The 21,959-nt window shown below is 45.5% G+C and overlaps 1 protein-coding gene across 1 annotated transcript in view; it reads left to right on the forward strand.

The window, feature by feature from the left end:
• The window catches only part of LOC138567643 (zinc finger protein 2-like), a 563,467-nt gene that overhangs the window by 197,464 nt on the left and 344,044 nt on the right, over positions 1-21,959 (forward strand). Inside the window, exon 3 of the mRNA XM_069646107.1 lies at positions 20,491-20,601. Coding sequence (XP_069502208.1) covers positions 20,491-20,601 — 111 coding nt within the window. The remainder of the gene's footprint in view (positions 1-20,490; positions 20,602-21,959) is intronic.

The following is a 21,959-nucleotide window of genomic DNA, read 5'->3' on the forward strand; positions in this document are numbered from 1 at the left end:
ACTTCTTGACAGTAATGACAGTTCGGTTTTACGAAAGAAAAGCGTGCCCGTGGGAAGAAAAGTAACCGTAGTCAAACACACTTAGCACATTCAATTAAAACCAGGGAGTAGGGGATAAAAATCATAGGCAATACTTTTGTCAAGGCACTAGAATCAGAGGACTCGTTCTAAGGTACAGATAAAGTCAATAGGCCTGCGCCAGTATCAAATGGAGCAGGGCTCTGTTGTTAAGGCTCATACGATCAGAACAGTTCGAAATTAACGTTGCCAGGAGTACTTGGATATTGTCAAAGGGAGGCAAAATTTATAAGAGGGAAGGAAGAAAGGACAAGCCTTCGGAAAGAAAAGGGGTTCACCCCGATTCCTCAAGGTCAGACGGCGAGAACGACCAAATGGACACAGTACCTTATTCAACTGAAGAAAGCTGGTGCTACGGCAGTTGTTCCTGGTAGTTTCGGCAGACTCACGGTTCCTGGAGCTTCAGTCGTGGGGACAAGAAGGAGGACGTCTGGAGCGATCGGCACTACCCAGGGATGAGGCCAGCAGCAGCAAAGCAACGGTGAATAAAAGGTGCGCTCCTTTAAAATAGGAGAGGGCTCTTCTGATGGCTATCCGGACCACTACAGCTTTGTGCAGCGATTTCGACCCAGAAGAGGATTCTCTGGATGTGGAAGGTGAGCTGGTTGATCCCACCAGGCTCAAGGGAAGAAGACTCCGGACTGGATCTTCTCTGTCGTTGAAGGGTAGATAGCTTAGGACTGCAGAAGGGCTTCACCGGGATCCAGTAGCTGCAGCAGCCGTCTTCTCCTCTGCTTCTCTTTGGTTCTTGTAGTTCCAGTGGCGACTCTGACTTCCAGCCCAAGAGTCCTACCTTTTATGACAAAATCCCCCATTCACCCAGCCTGGCTGTCAATCACACAGCAAGGGGGTTGTCCAGCCCGGACAACCACCTCAGCCAATGGACACAAAGTGTGACTTGGGTCTCCAAGGAGATCCTGTGCAGGGGGTTACTAAACCCCTCCTTCACATTCAGGCCACCTAGACACTCAGATGCCAAAGGAGGGCTTCTTTGCAGAAGCCCGCCAAAAGACGGCGAACAAAGAAGGTAAACCTGGTTTGCCGCGCAAAATAGAACACAAGAAGGATGTTAACAAAAAGAAATGGCGACTAAATCTGACCGGAGCCAAAATAAAATGTATTTGGTCAAGCGGGCTTATGTTCGAGGCTAATACAATAGCCTAAAACAGTACCACGTTTATATACTATAATCGCGGTAGAAAAGTTAGGGTAGATACCACTACCACGAGCCAAGTCTTAGTGTTAAGGGAGCGAAACAAGGCTCCAGGAGGTACAGACAAAAAGGGATCAGAGTTAACCCTTTCCAATACTCCATGTAAAATGGGGTGTATTGGGTCTGTAGTTTAAGTGACTACATAAAGTTAATGGTAACTTTACCTGTTTCTGGGGGACAGTAGTCAGCCCCAGAAAAAATGGAGTCAGTGGGAAGTCTTATAGACAACCCTGTGTCACTGCACTGAAGGTGCTGTGTAACACATACCAGAAGTTGGGTTCATGGAGTGGTGTGGCTCCAGAGCCCAAGATCACACAAAAAGTAGAAATACACATGGCAAAACACATGTAAGAGTGGGAAAAAGGTTCACACTTTTACCAGGTGGAAAAAATAAACCCCAGAAATCCAGCAAAGCTGCTGAGGGACTCACTAGGTAAGGGAAATTAGCCATAAATGAGAATTCTCCCTAACAACAGGGATATACCCGTGAGCATTGTGGCGACAAGCGTGAACCACGGCTGAGGGATGTCCACAATTAATAGTTGTTGCAAAAGACATTGAGACTTTTGAATGATATGATTTTGAGCGAAAGGCCATAGTGAACCTGATTGAGGGAGGCTCACGTTACAAGAAGGATCAGAGCCCGGTTGAGGGGGAAACAAGGGGCGAAGAGCAATCGGCCAACATGAAAGATTACAAAAGGAACTTTTGTTTTATTTATTGTTTATCGTTCAGCAGGCCTTCTAAGGCAAGAGACTTTACAGAAAAGACACTTGGATCTAGAGGGTCCTGGCATTGTTGAAAGGAGCTGTAACCTCATGCTGGCGAGGCCCAGGAGGGTACTGTGCTCAAGAGTTCCTGCCTTGTCCTGTGCTAAAACAGTGGGGAATGGAGACCCAGCCATGCAATCCTGACTTATCATATAGTGAACACTTCTTTCTTTTCTTAAAAAAAAGATGCCACTAGGACTGTCTTATTATTATTGGATGGTCGTAGCTTGCTCCCATCTTAGATTTAGGTTTCTCACCCATTATTCAGTTTAATAAACACCCTTGAACTGTGATCACTTGTGTCTGTGTTTACTGGTGCCACCATGCGTTTCGTACATAAGGTACTACATAACAATAACGGCAAGTATTTGTCAAGATGATCAGCTTTTCATCGGTTACGCCGGTGAAAGATTAGGCTTGCCGGTCACAAATCAAAACATTTCTAGATAGATTGTCATGTGCATAACAGAATGTTACTCTTTGGCTGGCAAAGTCTCGCCCAAAGGTTTGAGGGCGCATTTCACTAGAAGTGTGGCTGCTTCCTCAGCTCTGGAAAGAGGTGTACCAGTGAGGGTTATTTGCAGAGAGGGAACATGGAAGTCACTTCATACTTTCAGTACATTTTACTGTGTAGATTCTTTATCAGGAGAAGAAGGCAAATTTGGCAAAGCCGTCCTTCATAATATAAACAAATAGGCACATTCTTGGCACCCAGCTCCTAAGTCAAACTGTTTTGGGAGTCTATCAAAGATGAGGAATACGTGGGACGACACATTCCATTCGAACAACAAGTTACTTACCCGTGGCATCGTTCTTTTGACTGGATGTTCCTCACATGTATTCCTCACCGCCCTCCCATCCATCCCCTCACGCTTGCCTAGAATTTCCCTATCTTGCACCTTCTTTTCTCGCAACGTCAAGATTATCTCCTCCTATGACACAGCATACAAATTATTAAAGGAGGATAAAACAAAGAACGGATGTAACCGTCAGTGCTTTATAAACCAGCGCCAACGACACACGGGACGCTACAGAGGCCATCAAGGACCAAGACACGACGCTCGTCCCTATGAAAATAAATTCTGAAGCAAGCTGCAAGCAGACTTGAATATCAAAGTTGAGGAATATTTGGGAGGAATATCCAGTCGAAAGAACATTACCATGGGTAAGTAACTTGTTCTTTTACAGTAACATTTGAAGGGGGCCGCACAGCCACTCTCTGGCCTGTACGGATCTGTACCTTAGCTAATTCAGCAAGACGCATCTCCCTGCAGCTTTGAGGCTTCTTCGATGCTTCTCAGTCTCTTTAACGTGGCTTTGGCATCCATTTTATTCAAGATGGCCACTCGCTACCATTGCATTTCTACATTTAGCAAGCCATATATGCATATGGTTCATGATGCGTTTCATTGTATACTTTGATTGTTGTCTATATGGTGCAAGTAATATTCTATATGTCTAAATGCCTGTTTGACCCAATATCCATTATTCTTCACTGTCAGTGCATATCTGCGTCATGTCAATTGTATCTTTGTGTGTCAGTTCGGCAGTGAGCAGCATGTTCATTTCTTATTGAGTTTGCAGGTTTAGTTCTTCTTCCATTGTTCTAGGGTAAGGTTGGAATGGCTGCCTTAGTGAATAGCGTTTCTCATATTTGCGCTATAGAGGCGGAGGAGGGGCAGATGCCATGTTTGACATACTCTTCTCGCTCATACGATATAGAGGTTGGGGGCTGAGGGTCCGATCACCAACCATACTGGCTTCTCTTGGGAAATGCTACTGAGCCTTAGCCACCCCCACAGAAAGTGGGAGGGACAGTCGAAGGACCTATACTGATTGTGTCCAGTTTGGACCAATAAGGTGGGTGCCATGACGGCCTCACAAAGAGACCATGTCGTCAGAATGGCCATTTTCAGCCCACCACGTGATCAACTAGACAAAGGAAAGCCCTGAAATATAACATGACCGAGAGTGGGATTAAAAAGAAATTGGACCAAAGGCAACCACAAAGATATATGGGGCTATCAAAAATGCGGTAATATGGCTTGCACACTAGGTGAAGACAAAACTAATGTATAGCTGTCACAAACCTACTCCCTAAAACTGGTGTAGGATGTTAAAACCAACCTAGAGAAACAATTGGGAGCCTGAGAGGCACCCCTTGAACTGGGCACCTCTGTTTTCTCATTTCCGTCTAAAATATATAATATTAGGGGAAATTAGTGTTCCCTTGGCAGCATTTTTGCGCTCCAAGAGTAAATAGAGCCAAGTAAAAATGTTAATTAATCGGAGAGAAATCTCAATTTTCTACAGTGTTTCAAGAGTCCCGGGCTCAAGAGGCAGCAGCACCAGGTTCATCATGTCTTACTACGGAGGGCCATAAACATGGTTTTCCCCCTCCCCCTATCAAGGGTAAGATTTGTGCTTTGAAGGAGAGTTGGTTCCTAATCACCTGCATTGAAAACATTGTGCGACTACATGTACCAGAATCCTTAGAGACTTTAATGAGAATTAACCAGACACATCTGAAAAGGAAAAGGAAAACAGCCTCCTGATGATTGATAGAGTCAAGAAAACGTTTGGAGGAGAAGACTAACTGTTGCTTTAGCAGGTAAATCTGACTGGGAACCAGAGTGCACGCCTCAGCATCTCCATTTTTTACAGTGTTTCAATAGTCCCGGGCTCAAGAGGCAGCAGCACCAGGGTCATCATGCCTTACTACAGAGAGCCATAAACATGGTTTTCCCCCTCCCCCTTTCAAGGGTAAGATTTGTGCTTTGGAGGAGAGTTGGTTCCTAGTCACCTGCATTGAAAAAATTGTGCAACTACATGTACCAGAATCCTTAGAGACTTTAATGAGAATTAACCAGACACACCTGAAAAGGAAAACAGCCTCCCTGATGATTGATAGAGTCAAAAAACGTTTGGAGGAGACGACTAACTGTTGCTTTATCAGGTAAATCTGACTGGGAACCAGAGTGCGCGCCTCAGCATCTCCATTTTTTACAGGATTTGGGATGACATGCAGAACTGTAAACATTTCCAAACACAAGCAGGCATAATGAGAAAGATAATGTTCACATTGCTCGGATCACACTCACCATAAATGCACATCAATAGTGTGTGGTACAGGTGATGGGCATTATTTTAAAAAGATCATTTGTAATTATTCAGAGATGCACATATGAATATAGTAATCCAAATGACAAAACAACAAGCTACGAAGAAGTACACAATCTGCAATTGCATTAAGCTTAGAGGCACACAAGGAAAGAGTGGGTCAAAGACAAAAAAAGAAGATTGTTTATACCTGGGGTAATTTATGAGCTGCAAGGGCACTTCGTCAGTTATTCAGCCTTCAGTTTTAGAAGATAGTGTTTTTTTTTCAATATTCTCAAGGTTATTCTTATGGCTACCATGAGTGTACACTCTGAATATTCCTTCATACATCCAGCTAGCCAAGAATGAGTTGTGACAATTCACAGGATCTCGACACTTCTCCCCAGAGGGGAGACCTTAACTGTGAAGGTCGAGAGGTGAGCCCACTATGCAACATTCCCCCTAGGGGTGACGGTAAGAGGGACCTCACAGGGAGAGACTTCCCTCTTGGGAACAAGGTCTACCATTCTGTGAAGTAACTCCCTGCCCCACTTTCCTATGAGCCCCTCAGACCATCACTGCCCCAGAAGACACAACCTGAACAGACCTCTGTTTGCTATTGTAATACAACTTCCAGTATTCAAACCCAACGTAAATCCGCTGAGAAGAAGAAGAGTGGAGGAGTAATGCTGATCACCCCTCCATGGCAAGTAGTGAACACTGTGAAGAGTGGGAAAAATTGAGTAATAAAGAATAGTTCAGGGAAAGAGAAGAAGGACAAGGATCCTCCGCTGGGGAGAACCCAGCTCAGATGCATGAAAAGTAAAGAAGGACTTGCATTAGTGAGCCGTGTTCACAGAGCACAGGAAGTTCAAACATGGGAGCGAGAAGCCAGGACATTCCGAAGGGGTCCTCGGTCGAGAGGACGTGGAGAACGAAGGAGGAAAGCAAATCAGGAGTCGGCAGTGAGCCTACTCGCGTGTGGCAAGCATTGCCAGGTGGTGGCGTGACCTTGAGGAGGTGGACCGTGTGATCCGGCAACAACGCCTAGACCATCCAGCAGAATACTCAGCAGAGCTGTGGAGAGGGAAGCAGTGAAGGAAAGGAAGACACAGGAAGCATTTATCAGCACAGCGTTATCCCGACCCCACATGAAGAACCACTCATGCTAACCCAACAGGCTAGAGGTAATGGGAACGGCGGGAGACCCAGGAGGGGCCACGGCCAGGAGCTAAACAGCAGAGAGTATAGCAAATAGTGTGAGATTCATCGTACTCATACCAGTAACTGTAGCAGCAGCAAAGAGTATAACGAATACCAGGAGACTCCTCATACTCGTCCCAGTAACTAGGAAAGCAGGCGAGTATATAACGAATACCGAGGGACACATCATGCTCATCCCAGTAACTGTGACAGCAGCAAATAATATAACAAATACCGAGGGAGTCATCATATTCATCTCAGTAACTGTGAAGGCAGCAGAGTATATAACGAATATCGAGGGACTTGTCACACACATCCCAGTGATTACGAAAGATAGTGAAGAAAGTCAAAAGACTGGTAATACCTGTCTCAGTGGTTGGGAAGACCAAGACATATGGAAATCAGAGCAGAAGAACCTACATATTGGTTCCCATAAGTGGAAGCGCTTAGAAGATAACGAAGTGGTAAAAGGGACTGGCGACACTAGTCTCCATGAAATGAGAGACTGTGAAATAAGTACAAGCGAGAGAGAGATAGATGCAAAAGAAATCTAGAGAAATAGAGGTCAAGATCCTCCAGTGGGAAAACAAGGAACTGTAAATAAGTTAAGACAGGGGGTACCTGAAAGAAGGTGGAAGAGTCCCCTTGAGGAAGTAAAGGAACTGATTAACTACATCACAAGGAACTATCAAAATAGAATTTCAAGCTTGAAAAGTCTTGTCCAGGAGAAAGGAGTCAATCTCCTGGAACACCTTTTTAGTAGTTGGTTGATGCAAACCTTTCCTTGATTAGTGATAGTGTCAGCGCAGGGTAGTTTTTGGACTGGGGATGGGCTATTTTCATTTGGACTACCTCACTGACGACGATCACCCTAGTTAGATTAATATTAGGTAGGGCAAACCCCCTTTTTGTTAGGGACAGTTTGGCCTTTTATTTGTTATTTGAATATGATTACAGGTATCAATGCCACCTCTTTGTCCGCCTCCTACTTCTCACCTACCACAAAGTTCTCCAGAGTTATGAATTAACTTTCAGACCAGAATGCCTATTATAGCAAGTAGATCCACCCCAATTGAGTGTACGCTGTTGAATGTTGTCTACCTCTATTTTAATTATAGGGCCAGCATGTGTCAGATGTCGCTAAACCAGCTTAATGCATCAGTTTACAAGATAAATAAATGCAAATCAAGTTTTTTAGGAAGAATTAATATCTGACCCAAATTAGGTAAACGTTTAAAATTGGAAAAGCTGAATATCATTCCACAAGTGTTCTCTTATCTCTGTGTCCATCTACAGGGACCAGGATGTATGAAAACTAGTGAAATAGTTGTTTGTCTGTTTGGAAAGGATCTTGCAGAAGCATTTAGATTCTTTGATAGACGGTGTGGTACAGGCTGAACTTCTGGTAGTGCAGCCTTTCATTTTACCTTTTGTTGAACAACACCCCTGGAATCCCCTTATAGCACCCATGGGTGGGGGTACACCTTTGTACCCCTTGTGTGTGGTTTTGGGCACCTGTGTGCCACCCATGGAGCAGGGTATGGGCTGGTGGCAGCTACATGCTGATGTGACAGTAGCTCTGAGTGTCCAATCAATGGATTCCTGAATGAAGGCAAGATGGCCATTGTAGCCTCTTGGTTTCTATTGCCTTTACCCCTTGTTTCCCAAAGTCATGGGAAGCCTTGACTCTGTCCCTTTTCCATGACTGGCTGTTGGGTGGAAGGACCATATATGACTCTTTGGCTGCATCCTGCCAGACTGGTTGGAGCTTTCCCAGGGACTGGGTGTTGTGGGTACATCCTTGGGGTGGGACTTGTATGAATGGAGTATGAGGTCAACTCACATTATGTGTTGTGGGTGTCTGGTTTTGGTTGTGTGACACCATGTCTGGGACAGCCCTAACTGAAACGGGAGTGAATGCAGTGCAGTGCTCTTGAAAGGCTGGGTGCTTTCTCAAATCCACATTCTGGATTATGGGTGAATGGCCTGGTATTAATACACTCATGTATGATTGGCCGACTGAGCCTGGCTCATCCTGAATGAATGAGGAACAAATGTGTATAACTAGGGACACCTCACTCGCCAATTTGTTCTGAAGCTGAACCCTGCAGAATCCTGAGTCCATTCGGTGGAAGTAGTCTGGACCTGCATTTCTTCACAGAATCAGAAGACTGCTGAGCTGATCCAAGGATGGAATCAAGAGAGACGTAGATTGGCAACCTCTTCCCAAGCTATGAGGTGCCATCGTTCACCTGCTGCTCTTCTTCTGAAGTATCCTGGAAGCCAGTCCTGGCCAGTGCCTGCTGTCCGGAGAAAGGATCTTCATGAGTCCAGAAGAGGAGTGCCTGGATATCTTCATCCGAAGAAGTCCAGTTGTGTCGCCTAGGGTCCAGAGGAGTGTTTGTGACTGCTGAAAACCAGATTGCTGCATATCGCCCAGACGAGGGGTACCCGGGAATAATGCTGCTTGACACCCGGAGCTGCAAAAGTTCCATTTGATATAAGAATCCTTCAAGGGACATCCCTGAAATGACATCAGACCACTTGTTCCTGCTGGAGAAGATCGCTGTGTGCAGAGGAGTGTCCGCCGGTGGGTTTCCCACCACCAAAATCCGAAGAAGAGGTCCTGGGGGTCCAGACTTGGTGAGTGTCTGCAGTCAAGTCCAAGTTACCAGAAGCCATCCAGATGTCCATGCTGCGGCTGCGGCTGCAGCACTGAAGAACCAAAAGTCAGTAAACCGCAAAATCCTGAAACCAGACACCTACTTCTGCCACTGCACCTGTGCCACCCAAAGTCATCGGAGGCCACCAAGAGTCTTATTTTCTTCAGTCAGGCTTGTCGGTGTCCACAGCAAGTTTAACCTTCATGGGACACCCACAGCGGGAGTAACGACCAACCAACGGAGACTGCCGTGATGTAACGCTTACCTGGACTCCTCGGGAGCGTAATGCCTTCCCAGCCTGTGGACCTGATATCTTGGAGCTTTTAGGATTCTCTTTCTGTTTAAACAAACAATGACAACAATAGAAATGCTGTAACTTCTCTTAGCTGAGATAATACTGCATGAGATGTGTATTCCCTTAATCCCTCCCTTCTAACTCTAGGGCTGAATTCCCTTCTCCTTGTGTTTTATTATTGTGGAGCTCTCCATCCTGCTTTTCTACAGGGGCGCGTTGAGATGAAGAAACAATGGTAACTTGGGTTGCTGATGAACTCTATAGCTTCTTGCCTTGAAATATCTATTCTTTTCAGAATGAGTCTTTGGGTAAGTAAGCTGGTGAAATACTGTAATCTTTAAGGGCTTGAATTGATTCCTACATCGGAGAGATCTCTCTTATTAAACGTCTGCTCTTTTTAACTGTTAAAATACTTTTTTTTATTAAATACCTCTTGTGTTGTCTGCAGGAATTTGGAAAGCTGAGGAAAAAACCTTCGGAAGATGTGGTGGCTGCGGAAGAAACCTCTGACTGAAGATGCTGTGACTACACACGAAAATAGCTGACTGAAGATGCTGCAGCTGTGAGTGAAACCTCTGACTGAAGATGCTGCGACTACGAGCGAAAAAATGCTGACTGAAGATTCTGCGGCTATGGGTGAAACTTCTGACTGAAGATAACCGCTTCAGAGATAACTTTGGTCGGGTAAGTCTCTTCTGTTAACTAAAGTTCTCTGTAGTTTTTTCGTAAAGCTAATGTCTCTACTATCTGCTTTTTACAGGTTCTCTGAGGAGAAACATCTGTAGCGTTACCTGCTGTCAGCAGAGCAGGGCAGGGCTTAAGTAGCTCCCTCTGCAAATATGAGTAGAACGTGCTGCAACTTGTAAATGGGTTTTGCAGCGGCCATGTTAAGTGTATGAAATTACTATTTAACATCATGGGAGTCTATGGAAGTAGATGCTGCGAATGGTGTAAATGCCATATGTGCCAGGCGAACACCCACCGTTGACCTGCTGATTGATATAATGTTCCCTGCCTAGCCTGAATGCCTGAATGAGGACTATGCCCACTGACTGGGATCATGACACATGAAGACCAAAAGTGCTGCCTTTCCGACATTGCTTGGTTCCTTCTTCTCTCTTGACCTCGACATCCCGGTGACTCCTTCTTCCAAAGGGGGCCCATCCTTAAAGGGTCTAATCGAGTAAAGCCAAGAAACTCCACCACATCACCTGCCAAGGCACCAAAAGTATTGTGACGAGGAAGAGAATCTTCCAGCCTCAGAAATCATCCAGGAGTCCAAGATTTGTCTTGGATCCTGTTCTCCTGTGGCCCCTCAGGTACTGTGGGGTGGTGGGACCTGCATGGAGGGACCTGCATATGAAAAGCAGAGTATTATTGAACTTATTTGAACTGGACGTAATATACAAGATGAAGTACAACCTAACTTTCCCCTTTCAGGTTTCCCAGGTGGGGGGATACTCACACAGTATTACTAGTTGAGTCTAATGAAAGTATACTGCATATGTTCTGAAACGAATTTGCCTTTCTTCTTTGATCGGTGAAGTTAAACTTGCTTAGCAAATCTCATGCTTTTTAAGAACGGTTTGATGGTAGTGCATTTCTTATGAATCTAAGTATTGTGTGGTACCACCTAGAGTATATATAGTGTTGCCATAAATAGGGTAGTTTTGCCAGAGTACAAAATGTGTTATTTATTGATGTGTATATTTATTTGAACCTTATTTATCTGAATCTTGCTGGTAATAAAAGACTGTGTTATCACATAACATAGTGTGTGGACATTGCTTTGCGGGGACTTGGGGATTCATTTACTTAAGAACCAACCTGCATCACCTCCTGAGAGTCTCAGCCTGGCTGCTCGCCCAACGTTACCCATTGAGAGGCTTGGCTGGGGTGCTCTGTGCTCCTGCCGCAACCAAACAGAGGTCAGAAATACAGATAACCCCCATCCAGTCTTTATACTGGTGGTACAGCAGTGGGACCACTGGTTTTGAGACTCAGATGTTAGCCTAGCTACTATAACTGCACTACAAACAATGGAACCTATTGCAAATGACAATTTGACTAGGATGAGCTTAGAAGCTCTACAGAGTGCTTGTGAATCGAGAGGAATAGACTTTGAGGATAATAAAAGTCTCGCTTTTTGGTTACAGTTGGTCTGTTAGGCGACTCCCTTTATCATGTTGTGATTGGTTAAACACAATGTCCAGTTATTAATGATTTCCAAATAGGAGTTGTCTCATTGTCCTGGAGTCAGTGGTATAAAGCCTAACCCGCTGGTTAATTGGGAAACAGAAAGAGAGAAGACTCCTTGACTCTGCGCCACATATTCAAAACCTGTTCTCTTTATTTAAGGTTGACACCCTTAATGGTAAAGCCCTTGATAACACGTGTTTTAGCTCTTCCAGGCCTTTGTCAAATCTGGGCTGATTATTACAAACACAAATATCTCATCATATTAATACTTTTCAATATTTTCATAGTATTTGTCCTCTTAATTAATTACGGTGCTCCTTAGTTGCGGGATATATCCCAGAGTTGATCCTAGAACCGCTATGTCATCCGCGTTGGCTGCCTTCTCATTTCCCAGGACGGAACTGACGCTGCAGGGTATAGGAGAGGCAGCGGATGGAGAAAAGATAAGTAGAGGGGGGGTTGGTGGGTGTACTGGCGTATTGGGGCACATGGGTTTGGTTTGTTTAACCGTGGTAAAAACACAGCAAAAATTACTACAGTCAATTCCAGTGCATATATTTCCACCACATGATAAAAGTGGCGGGGAGGGCACTGACGGGGATCTTGCCCCTGGTGAAGCCACTGAATCTACTAATGGGATTGTTACCGCTCCTGCTATCTCTATTCCCAAACACAGCATTGCTCTTCAGTGGGATGCCCTGAAACCTGAACTTTCGAAATTGGAGCTAGAAAGAGACAAGTTAGCATTTCAGTACACAAGGTTGTAAACCGAAGCTGAGTTGAAAAGAGAGGAATTGGCACAAGTAATACTCAACGACAGAGACACTGAACATCAAAGACTCTTTCCGGAGAAAGCTAAGGTGGAAACTTCAGCAAGACCAGTTGAGAGTGTCAGGTCTCCTGCCACCAAGTTTACGAAAGATTTGGTTGGTGTGTATGTGGAGAGTTCTGATATCCTCCAGTGGATAGAAGCATTTGAGATGGCGTGTGGTATCCATGATGATGTTCATAGAGATTGGGCTAAGTGTTTATTGAGTAGAGTACCCCAGGCTAGTTATGACTGTATTCTGAAGCTGAGTGTGGAAGGAAGAGGTCAGTATGAGTGTATGAAAGCTGCTTTGATTGCCTAGTTTGGCAGGACACATGTCCAGTACCTTAAGAGGTTAAGGGATTATAAGAAGAGAGAGAATATGTCTTGGGTTGATTGGGTGAGTGCTGCACACGTGAATGTGATGGGGTGGATTGATGGTTAAAAAGTAAAGTCTTTTGTTGAATTATCTCACCTCCTATTTTCAGAGCATTTCTCAGAGACTTGTTCACCAGAGCTGTGTCAGTACATGGCTGACCAGAATATATTGGACCCCTTTAAGTTGGCCAAGTTGGCTGACAAATGGGTATCCCACAGGATCCCAGTGTGAAGGACAAGGACAAAGAAAATGGGACCTTTCGGAAGGTTGAGGACTGCAAGTAGCAGCCACATCCGAACAAACCTAAACATTCTCCCTCTAAGGTCTAAAGATCTAGTGAGGATACGTTCCATGAGGTTGGGAGTAAAAGTAGTGATTCTGCTGCTTCAAAGCAGGTTCCCAGTGGATCCAACTCAGTTCTCTGCATTCCTGGCACCTGTTGGGAGTGTGGGGCCGAGGACCACAAGAAGGGTGACCCCGAATGTAAGAGTATGGCACTTGATTTCCAGGCTGTCAGCCTGACCTACCCTTACCCTATGCCTGAGGTGGAGTGCTCTGTCCTCCCCTCCTCTCCAGGAATCACCTTTGGTGCTCCTGAAAGGATTTCCTTAGTCTCCCTTGGGGTCTGGGACCAGTACTCAGAATTACTGGCTACTATCCCAAAGAATACTCACAGATTTTTGAGAAGTGTCCTCATTAATGGCCAGCCTTCCACTGGTTTGAGAGACATTGGGGCTAGCATGACAGTGATGGTCAGGACCTTGCTCAGGCCAGAGGACTATGTAGGTGCTCCTCTGAGAATCACCAGGTTAACTGGCGCCCCCCCCAAACTTTCTCCTGTAGCCCTAATCACCATCGAGATTGATGACAAGACAGCCAAGCTTCCTGTACTGGTACAGGATAATGTGCCTGCCAGCATCCTGTTGGGTAATGACTTAGTTGAGATGGGGGTTGATTTCTGATGGGTTACCCCTGACTGCTGCTACAGTCGCTAGGTCTTAGGCCTAACAGCATAGTGGCACCCTGGCCGGGACAGAAAAGAAGATCCCTACCGCACCCGGATGGGTGGCGAGCCGACAAGAGGTTGGTGCGCACCCTGTTATTCCCCCGTGGAACAGGTTCCTGATCCGGCCTGGCGGCACCTCAGTGTGGACAGGCTAGATACATCACGCCCAGTAAACTGTACACCCCTTTCATTGCGGGACATCAGAAGCGCGCCCACCCGATCCCACCCTCCATTCACGCAGACCAGGGCACAGGCGGGCCCCACACGGCAGCACCCGGGATCGGACCGATCGTCCCGGTGTGTGGCCCAATGACAGCAACCAGGATATCTGGGAAACAGGGCAACCAGGATATCCGGGAAACAGGGACTCGCCTGCCCCGCACTGGAGACTTCATCCGGCGCTGTGCGCACATCATAGCCCGGTGCGGCCACTCCAGGAAGCACCCACCCTCCCAGGGACCGCAGGCGGTGCACAGCATTATGGCCTTCTGTAGAAGGCGGAACGCGGAGGAACCCAGCGAGAACCTCACCCGGACGGAGAAAGCAGCCATAGCACAGCGTGCAAACCCTCATTCTTTTCACCTTACTCCATTACTCGGCCTACTAAACCTCAGACAAAGGAGACAAAGGAGTGGTTGCTGTAAACAGTCTGTCCCCACAGATAGTGACAATGACATCCAGCGCACAGACAGTTTAGATACCACTCAGGGGACCCCACCCTCCTTCAAGTCCAAGAGCTACTGCTGGAACCTGATACACAACACCCGGGAACACAGTAAGGACCGGTGGAGACCCTTCCACGCTAATGCCTGGCACCAAAGGAAGAAAAGCAGCACGGAAGCCGCAACCCACTCTCAAGAAAGACCCACTACAGGAGTGCTGGTCCGGTGCCGAGGGTACGCCCAGCGTTTCTGACAAAACCCAGGGTGCAATGCACACAGCGGGGGACAGCATGGCTGCTTCAAAGGAAGATATGGAACGCTGCCTCCAGACATTCCAGGACAAGCTCACAACATCCCTGCAAATGCAATTTCACATGTGATCCACAGAAATCAAAGCAGAGTTGGCAGATATGTGCAAAGACATTGCGTCCCTGGGGGAGAGAGTTGACACCAACGAAAGGGCGCTGCAGGACCTGGTGCAGGACTCTTCAAAGTCAGAGGAACTTTTAGATCATCTAGCCAGGACAACCCACAATATTGAGCTTCAATGTGATGATCTCGAGAACAGAACACGGCGGGCCGATGTCCGCATTCGGAACTTTCCCGAATCAGTACGGGTTGCTGACCTCAAATAGCAGGTTTCAAATAAATTCAACGTCCTGTTGGGCACAGAGGGAGAAACAGAAGTCCAATTAGACAGGATCCACCCCGTAGGACTGGTACGCAAAGACCCGGCCACCCGCCCTAAGGACACCCTGGCCGCATTAGCCTCCTACCCGCAAAAAAAAATGATCCTTAGGGCGGCAAGGAAAGCAGCCCCAATCTCATACTTCGGCAACAAGATCCAATTATATCAGGACATATCTCAGAGAAGCCTGCTGGAACACCTGCAAACCAAAAAGATCACATACAGGTGGACCTTTCCTTTCGGCCTCCTCTTTTAGCTAGAATGACACAACCCATCGAGTAACCACTAAAGAAGAGTGAGCCAGAATAATGCAAATCGAACTGGATGATCAGCCTGGTCCTTCGGCCCTAACCAGATACACTCCCAAGGGTCCTCGGCATTGGGAATGGACGATGAAGGAACACACCCAAAGGAAGCTCCAAAAGCAAACCCTACGAAACACACCTAGTGTCACTCCACCGGCTGGAGAAGCGTCAACAATATAAGGGACAGACAATCGACGAATTGCGCTGTCGAGATATGAATACTACCTATAGCAATTTCCGGGCCGTCACAAGCTCATCTTGGAATCCAACTAGGAGTAAGGGAAGGGGTTTTAGGATACCCTGCATATAAGTTTCCCTGGGTTATTTAGTAGGTTGCCTCCAAGGTTTCATCCATGGTTGGTTTAGAAAAGGCAACCCGCACCAGGGAGGGCGGGAGGTGGGAGGGCAGCGTTGGTGGGGGGCATGGAGAGGGAAGGGAGGGGAAAGAACACAGGTAAGGGCACACAGGTTTTGCGAAGGGGTAAGGGGGGGTACACGGGGACATGTTGATGAACATAATACTCATTAGCAAAAATCGGACTCCCAGCGGTGGGGGCACTTTGTACTGGACATTCCAGTGCTGACACTTAACATTAGGGGGCTAAATACCCCCGTAAAAAAGGTGGAAACTAGAACGCCTTCTCCCCACTCACCATCCCACTCACCATCCCGACATACTAGCCCTTCAGGAGACACACATTAGACTACAGGACCGACATAGGCTAAAGTTACGACACTACCCCCAAATTATCAAAGCTAATGCCAAGAAGAAAACATTAGGGGTGCTCCTAGCATTGAAATTAGGTACTCAAGTGTCAATACTGAACACACGCGCTGACAAGGAAGGCCGCTATATCTTTGTACTTGTCAAATTGGGTCAGATCAGCCTACGGGTGGCTTCAACATACACCCCGAACACTGGCCAAGAGCGCTTCCTAAAAATGGTTCTCACACGCCTGGGGGTTTCGGGAAGGGCAAGACCATCCTGTTGGGGGTCTTCAACATTGCATGGAACCCTGCACAGGCTAGGAGCACTAGTACCAAATACGCCCAGTCCCTAGCATCCAAATCCCTTAACATCAAATTCAAGCATTTGGCACTTAGGGGCGTGTGGATGGCGCTGAGAGGGAATGAAGTAGCATATACATGCTACTCTCATGTGCACAAGTCATTCTCTAGGATCGATTACATTTGGGCCTCGACCACACTAGTAAGCCGTTTCTCTGAAATTTCTATACATGCCATTACCATTTCAGACCATGCCCCGATAACACTCACTCTCACTCTTCCCAATATAAGAAATACACTATGGACCTGGAATTCCCTGTTGGACTTTTAGCAGATAAGGTCATCTGAGAGGAGCTGGGCCAGAAAATACGAGAATACTTTTCCTCCAACTCCAGCGGGGCGACCAGCCAGGCTATTCTCTGGGACGCCTTTAAGGCAACTATAAGGGGAGAGCTACTAGCGGCAACAGCCCACAGGGCCAAATAAAGGACAAAGTTAGAATCTGATCTGGAAATGGAGCTGAGAACCATAATGAAACACATGGAGACAGATACCAGTGTGCGGCTCCAGAGGCCATATAGGGATACAAAGGGTAGATTGAACCTCATACACACAAAACATGCTGAAAAAAGCTTGCTCTTCCTTAGGCAGAAATACTATATCAAGGCAAACAAAGCGGATATACTTTTGGCGAGACAACTGAGAGGGAAAAATGCAGCCCAAACTATCCTGGGGGTGGGGTGCCCGAAGGGGACCAAGGTAACGGCAACTGACCAAATCACTGCACAATTCTACACTTTCTACTCAACCCTATATAAATTAGAGCACCCAGATCTGCAACTCCGGCGTGCATACTTACGGGCAACCCCCTTGAAAACGGTTCCGACCTTAGAGCGGCACCAGTTAGAAACTGACATCACCCGAGAGGAAGTCCAGAAGGCCATCGCAAACTTTCCCCTAAACAAATCACCGGGCCCAGATGGTTACCCTGCATCATTCTATAAAGAATTTAGCTCCATCTTGGTCCCCAAGCTCACTGATCTCTTTAACTCATTTGCCACCTCGGGCACAGTATCGTCCACTACGGAAGAGGCTAAAATCATTCTATTCCCTAAGCCAGGCAAGGACCGGGCCAAGTGTGGGTCTTACAGCCCAACAGCCCTCAGGAATTTGGATGCAGAAATATACACCAAGGTCCTGGCTAACTGCATCGAACATCTGATGCCAACCCTAATCCACCCCGACCAAACAGGATTAATAAAAAACAGCAAACCTGCAACAATTTGTGGAGGATTTGCCACCTACTACAAAAAGTAGACAAGAAAGGGGACCCTGCAGTGCTGTTCTATTGGATGCAGAGAAAGCGTTTAACATGGTGGAATGGGCGTTCCTCTTCAACACCCTGCGAACAATGGGATTTGGGCCCCAAATACATCGCGATGATGCAAGCCAACTATGCCAATCCCTAAGTCAGACTGCTGATAAACGGCCAGTTGTCCCACTTGGTCCCTCTCCAGAGGGGCACCAAGCAGGGCTGTCCCCTCTGCCCCCTCCTCTATGCATTACACCTAGAGCCTGTCTTAACACAGATCTGCTTATCGGCAGCGATCAAGGGTCTTCGGTTCAGCACCAATGTACACACACTATTGACCTACGCGGACCACATGCTTCTGGCCTTCACAGACCCGGTTAATTCACTCACTGCAGTAATGTCAGAATTAGAAAGATTTGGCCAGGTTGCCAGATTAAAAATCAACATCCCGAAATCAGAAATTGTTAACTTCCCAGTCAACCGAGACAAATTAACCAGAGCCAAGGAAAGTAACGCAACTAAAGTGCTTCCACAAAAGTATCTGTATCCTAGGGGTGTCCATCACGCGCTCATTGGAGGAACTGGACAAGGCGAATTTCCAACCCCTTCTCACCCAAATCCAAACTCAATTACAAATATGGACCCAACTTACGATAACGTGGTTCGGAAGAGTCAATTCTATTAAAATTGCTATCCTACCCCAGATTCTTTATATATTTCAGGCCCTCCCCATCGAGGTACTGTCAACTTTCTTCCGTACCTTAAACATAATGCTATCCAAATTCATTTGGAAGAAAAAATCCCTGCGAATAGCGCTCAAAACGCCAATGCTCCCACCAAACAGAGGGGGCCTGGGTCTCCCAAACTTCAGAGAATACTATAGGGCTGCACAACTATGAGTGATAAAAGACTGGTTTACATAGAACTCAGACAAAAGTTGGGGATAAATGGGAAAAGTGCTACTAGGCCAGCGGATGGGGGAAAAATGTTGGCTGAATAGGTCGGATAGGCCACTGAACATTCACTGTAGTGAGATCACGAAAATAGTGGAGGACACTTGGGGCCATGCAATTAGACATCACCACATCACAACCTTTCCCTCTCACTTCACCCCAATATTCGCCAATCCCCAGTTCACTCCAGGTAGGCAGCAGGCAACATTTACAAAGTGGATAAGCGCGGACTGCACCAAACTCTGAGATATGTTCCAGGGAGATTACATCAAACCATGTATCCAATGTAAAGAGAAATTATGCCTACAGGAATCACAGTAGTTTCAATATTTTCAGGTGCACCATTGGCTGATGCCCCCCCCCCCCGAACAGACTAGCCGCCACATGACCCTTGTCACCATTTGAAAAATGTCTGACTTCTAACCCAGGAGATAAACATTTAATATCCAGTTGTACACATTTTTTATAGATGAGCCCCCACTCTTAAGACTCCCCTACTGACTCAGATGGGAACAAACATTGGGAGCGGCCCTCGAGGAAGAGAATTCGACCTCCCTATGGTCCAATATCCCACGGCTTACATGGTCTCTCCAAATCCGAGTATTTTGGTTAAAAATAATGCTTCAGTGGAACTACACACCCACATGACTACACACGATATCTCGGCCCGTATCGGAGAAGTGCTGGAGGGGATGCAGGCATATGGGGATTGGCTACATTTATGGCGATCCTGCCTGAAATTACAAGTGTACTGGGCGGATGTGGAGTGACATATGCAACAGATATTTAGCCTCACTACCGAGAGACCTCTAGCTGAAACCTTTCTGGGCCTCGCTGGGCGGGATAACAGATTGTGACCGAAATACCGTCAGAAAGCCTATACTATCCCCAGGATAGCAGCCCTATTGGTAATAGCCAGGAAATAGAAGTCTGCAGATCCTCCACAAACACTACATTGGATACAGAAACTTTGGGAATGTGTCTCAATGGAATGGGTAACGTACGCATTCCAAGGGGAACAAAGCAAATTTACGACGGAATGGGCATCCATACTGGACTTTCTCCTCGGTGCTTACGCCAAACAGCACTGCCCACACAGATTATGCCTGCTGGGGATATCTTGAACATTTCATAGATTTTTAATCTTCAACTAAGTCGACTGTGTACCGGTGGGAAGAGGGGAGGGTGGATATGGTTGGCGGGGTTGTTCTGTTCTGTTCTGTTTTGTTGTATTAAAAGTCAATAAACAAACATTTCTTATTTAAAGAAATCTCTCAAAAATGCAGTATTGAGGACATTCACACTTGGCTAACGTGCACTTTAAAATAATGAATTTAATTCACTCTTTGTTCAGGGTAACAATCCGAGCTGCAGTGTTCCTGTATATAGTATTATGTTAACCTATCAACCCAAACTTTGACCCGTATACAAGGGTATATGAATAGTTTCCCTTGAAATGTGTGCACTGCCATTGGTTTGACCATCTCTTTTACAGGATAGCTGTTGAATTGAGGCTACTGGGTTCTGGCCTTCGGTGACAATGTAAGCTTCTTATGCCTCAGAGTTAACTGCCTTGGACAAAGGATTCTCTGATCCCTGACATGTGAAGGCGCTGTGTCAAGGAAGGAAATTGCTAGAATTCCATTTATATATAATAAACCCCCTTGCTAATACAATCTTTGCCTACACCACGTCTCCCAGTCCTTCTGTTATTTCTGTTCCTATTTACATATGCATCTGCTTGACTTTTTTATTTCTCCCATTTTACAATTGTCTTTATAAAAGCATCAGTAGGATACGTTATATTGTTCAAAATAGCTTGTTTTAACATGTTCTCATTTTATAATAGGTCCCCTGATTGCCACTACTGTCTTTTCTTTAAGACCTAAAGAGAAGGAAGATGTATGCTTCAAGGACCTTCAGCATGCAGAGATTAAAAGCAATACCAATCCTTTCTTGTGTAAGTAGGAAATAAAGAGGGTTTTGATACAAGGGAAACAGTTATTTAATATAGCCTTAAAGACCAAGTTATATCCTGGGGCAAAGAGATAATGACCACTCCCGTGGTCTTTAAGGCTATTAGCACATGATGGTAGTAGCAATACATGTTTTGCAAGTTTCTGTGGTGAAGTAGTAAACAATGGTGCTTTATAAAGTAAATAAACCAACTGAATTAGTCAATTAAATGTGGTTTTATTTTGTAGCATTTCAACAAAAATGTTTTCTTTATAAGGTAAGCATTTTAATTGCAAATTGGTTGAACAGGTTTAATACAGGTATGCATTATGTGTCATTTAAAAGTAAACTGGGTCTCTATAAGAAAGTGAAACCATTTCCAATGTTTTCTCGTTCTCTTTTGTGTGTTTAAATAGTATGTTGTAGCAAAAAACGGTCCTCCCAAAGATGAATTGTCTGGTTGAAACCAAATCTTGCCTGAAAATTACATTGTTGTTTCCCTGTCTGCTTCTGAAGACAGAATGTTCAGCATGCAGTCAAACATTTTTTTTTTTAAAGAATCTCTCAAAAATGCAGTATTGAGGACATTCACACTTGGCTAACTTGCACTTTAAAATAATGAATTTAATTCACTCTTTGTTCAGGGTAAAAATCCGACCTCTAATCCAGCACTTCCAGAACATTGTTTCTCTTTCATTAATGGATCACTCGAGGCAGCAGTGTTCCTGTATATAGTATTATGTTAACCTATCAACCCAAACTTTGACCCGCATACAAGGGTATATGAATAGTTTCCCTTGAAATGTGTGCACTGCTCCAGTTATTATTTGTCTGTTGGGCAGATTTGAACGAATATGGTTCAAGTGATTTCAACTCTAAACAAATCAATCGATTACCTTCCCCATAATTTGAATTATTTAATTGACCGCCAGATCCTGTCCATTGGTTTAACCATCTCTTTTACCGGATAGCATTTAAAAGTAAACTGGGTCTCTATAAGAAAGTGAAACCATTTCCAATGTTTTCTCGTTCTCTTTTGTGTGTTTAAATAGTATGTTGTAGCAAAAAACAGTCCTCCCAAAGATGAATTGTCTGGTTGAAACCAAATCTTGCCTGAAAATTACATTGTTGTTTCCCTGTCTGCTTCTGAAGACAGAATGTTCAGAATGCAGTCAACACCAGTAGTTATTGGCTGTGCTCCAAACATTCTGATTGGCTGAGTGGAGGTCAATAACGATGTCCATATGCTAATAGATGTTGCATTGCTTAATGCACACGAGCAAATCAAATCGAGAAAGGATGCAATTTTTAAAATGTTGGCAGTACATATTTATGTGTCATTCATGATGTGCACCTCTGCCG

The sequence above is a fragment of the Ambystoma mexicanum genome, chromosome 2p, assembly GCF_040938575.1.
Source record: "Ambystoma mexicanum isolate Mex_15411 chromosome 2p, UKY_AmexF1_1, whole genome shotgun sequence".
NCBI lineage: Eukaryota > Metazoa > Chordata > Amphibia > Caudata > Ambystomatidae > Ambystoma > Ambystoma mexicanum.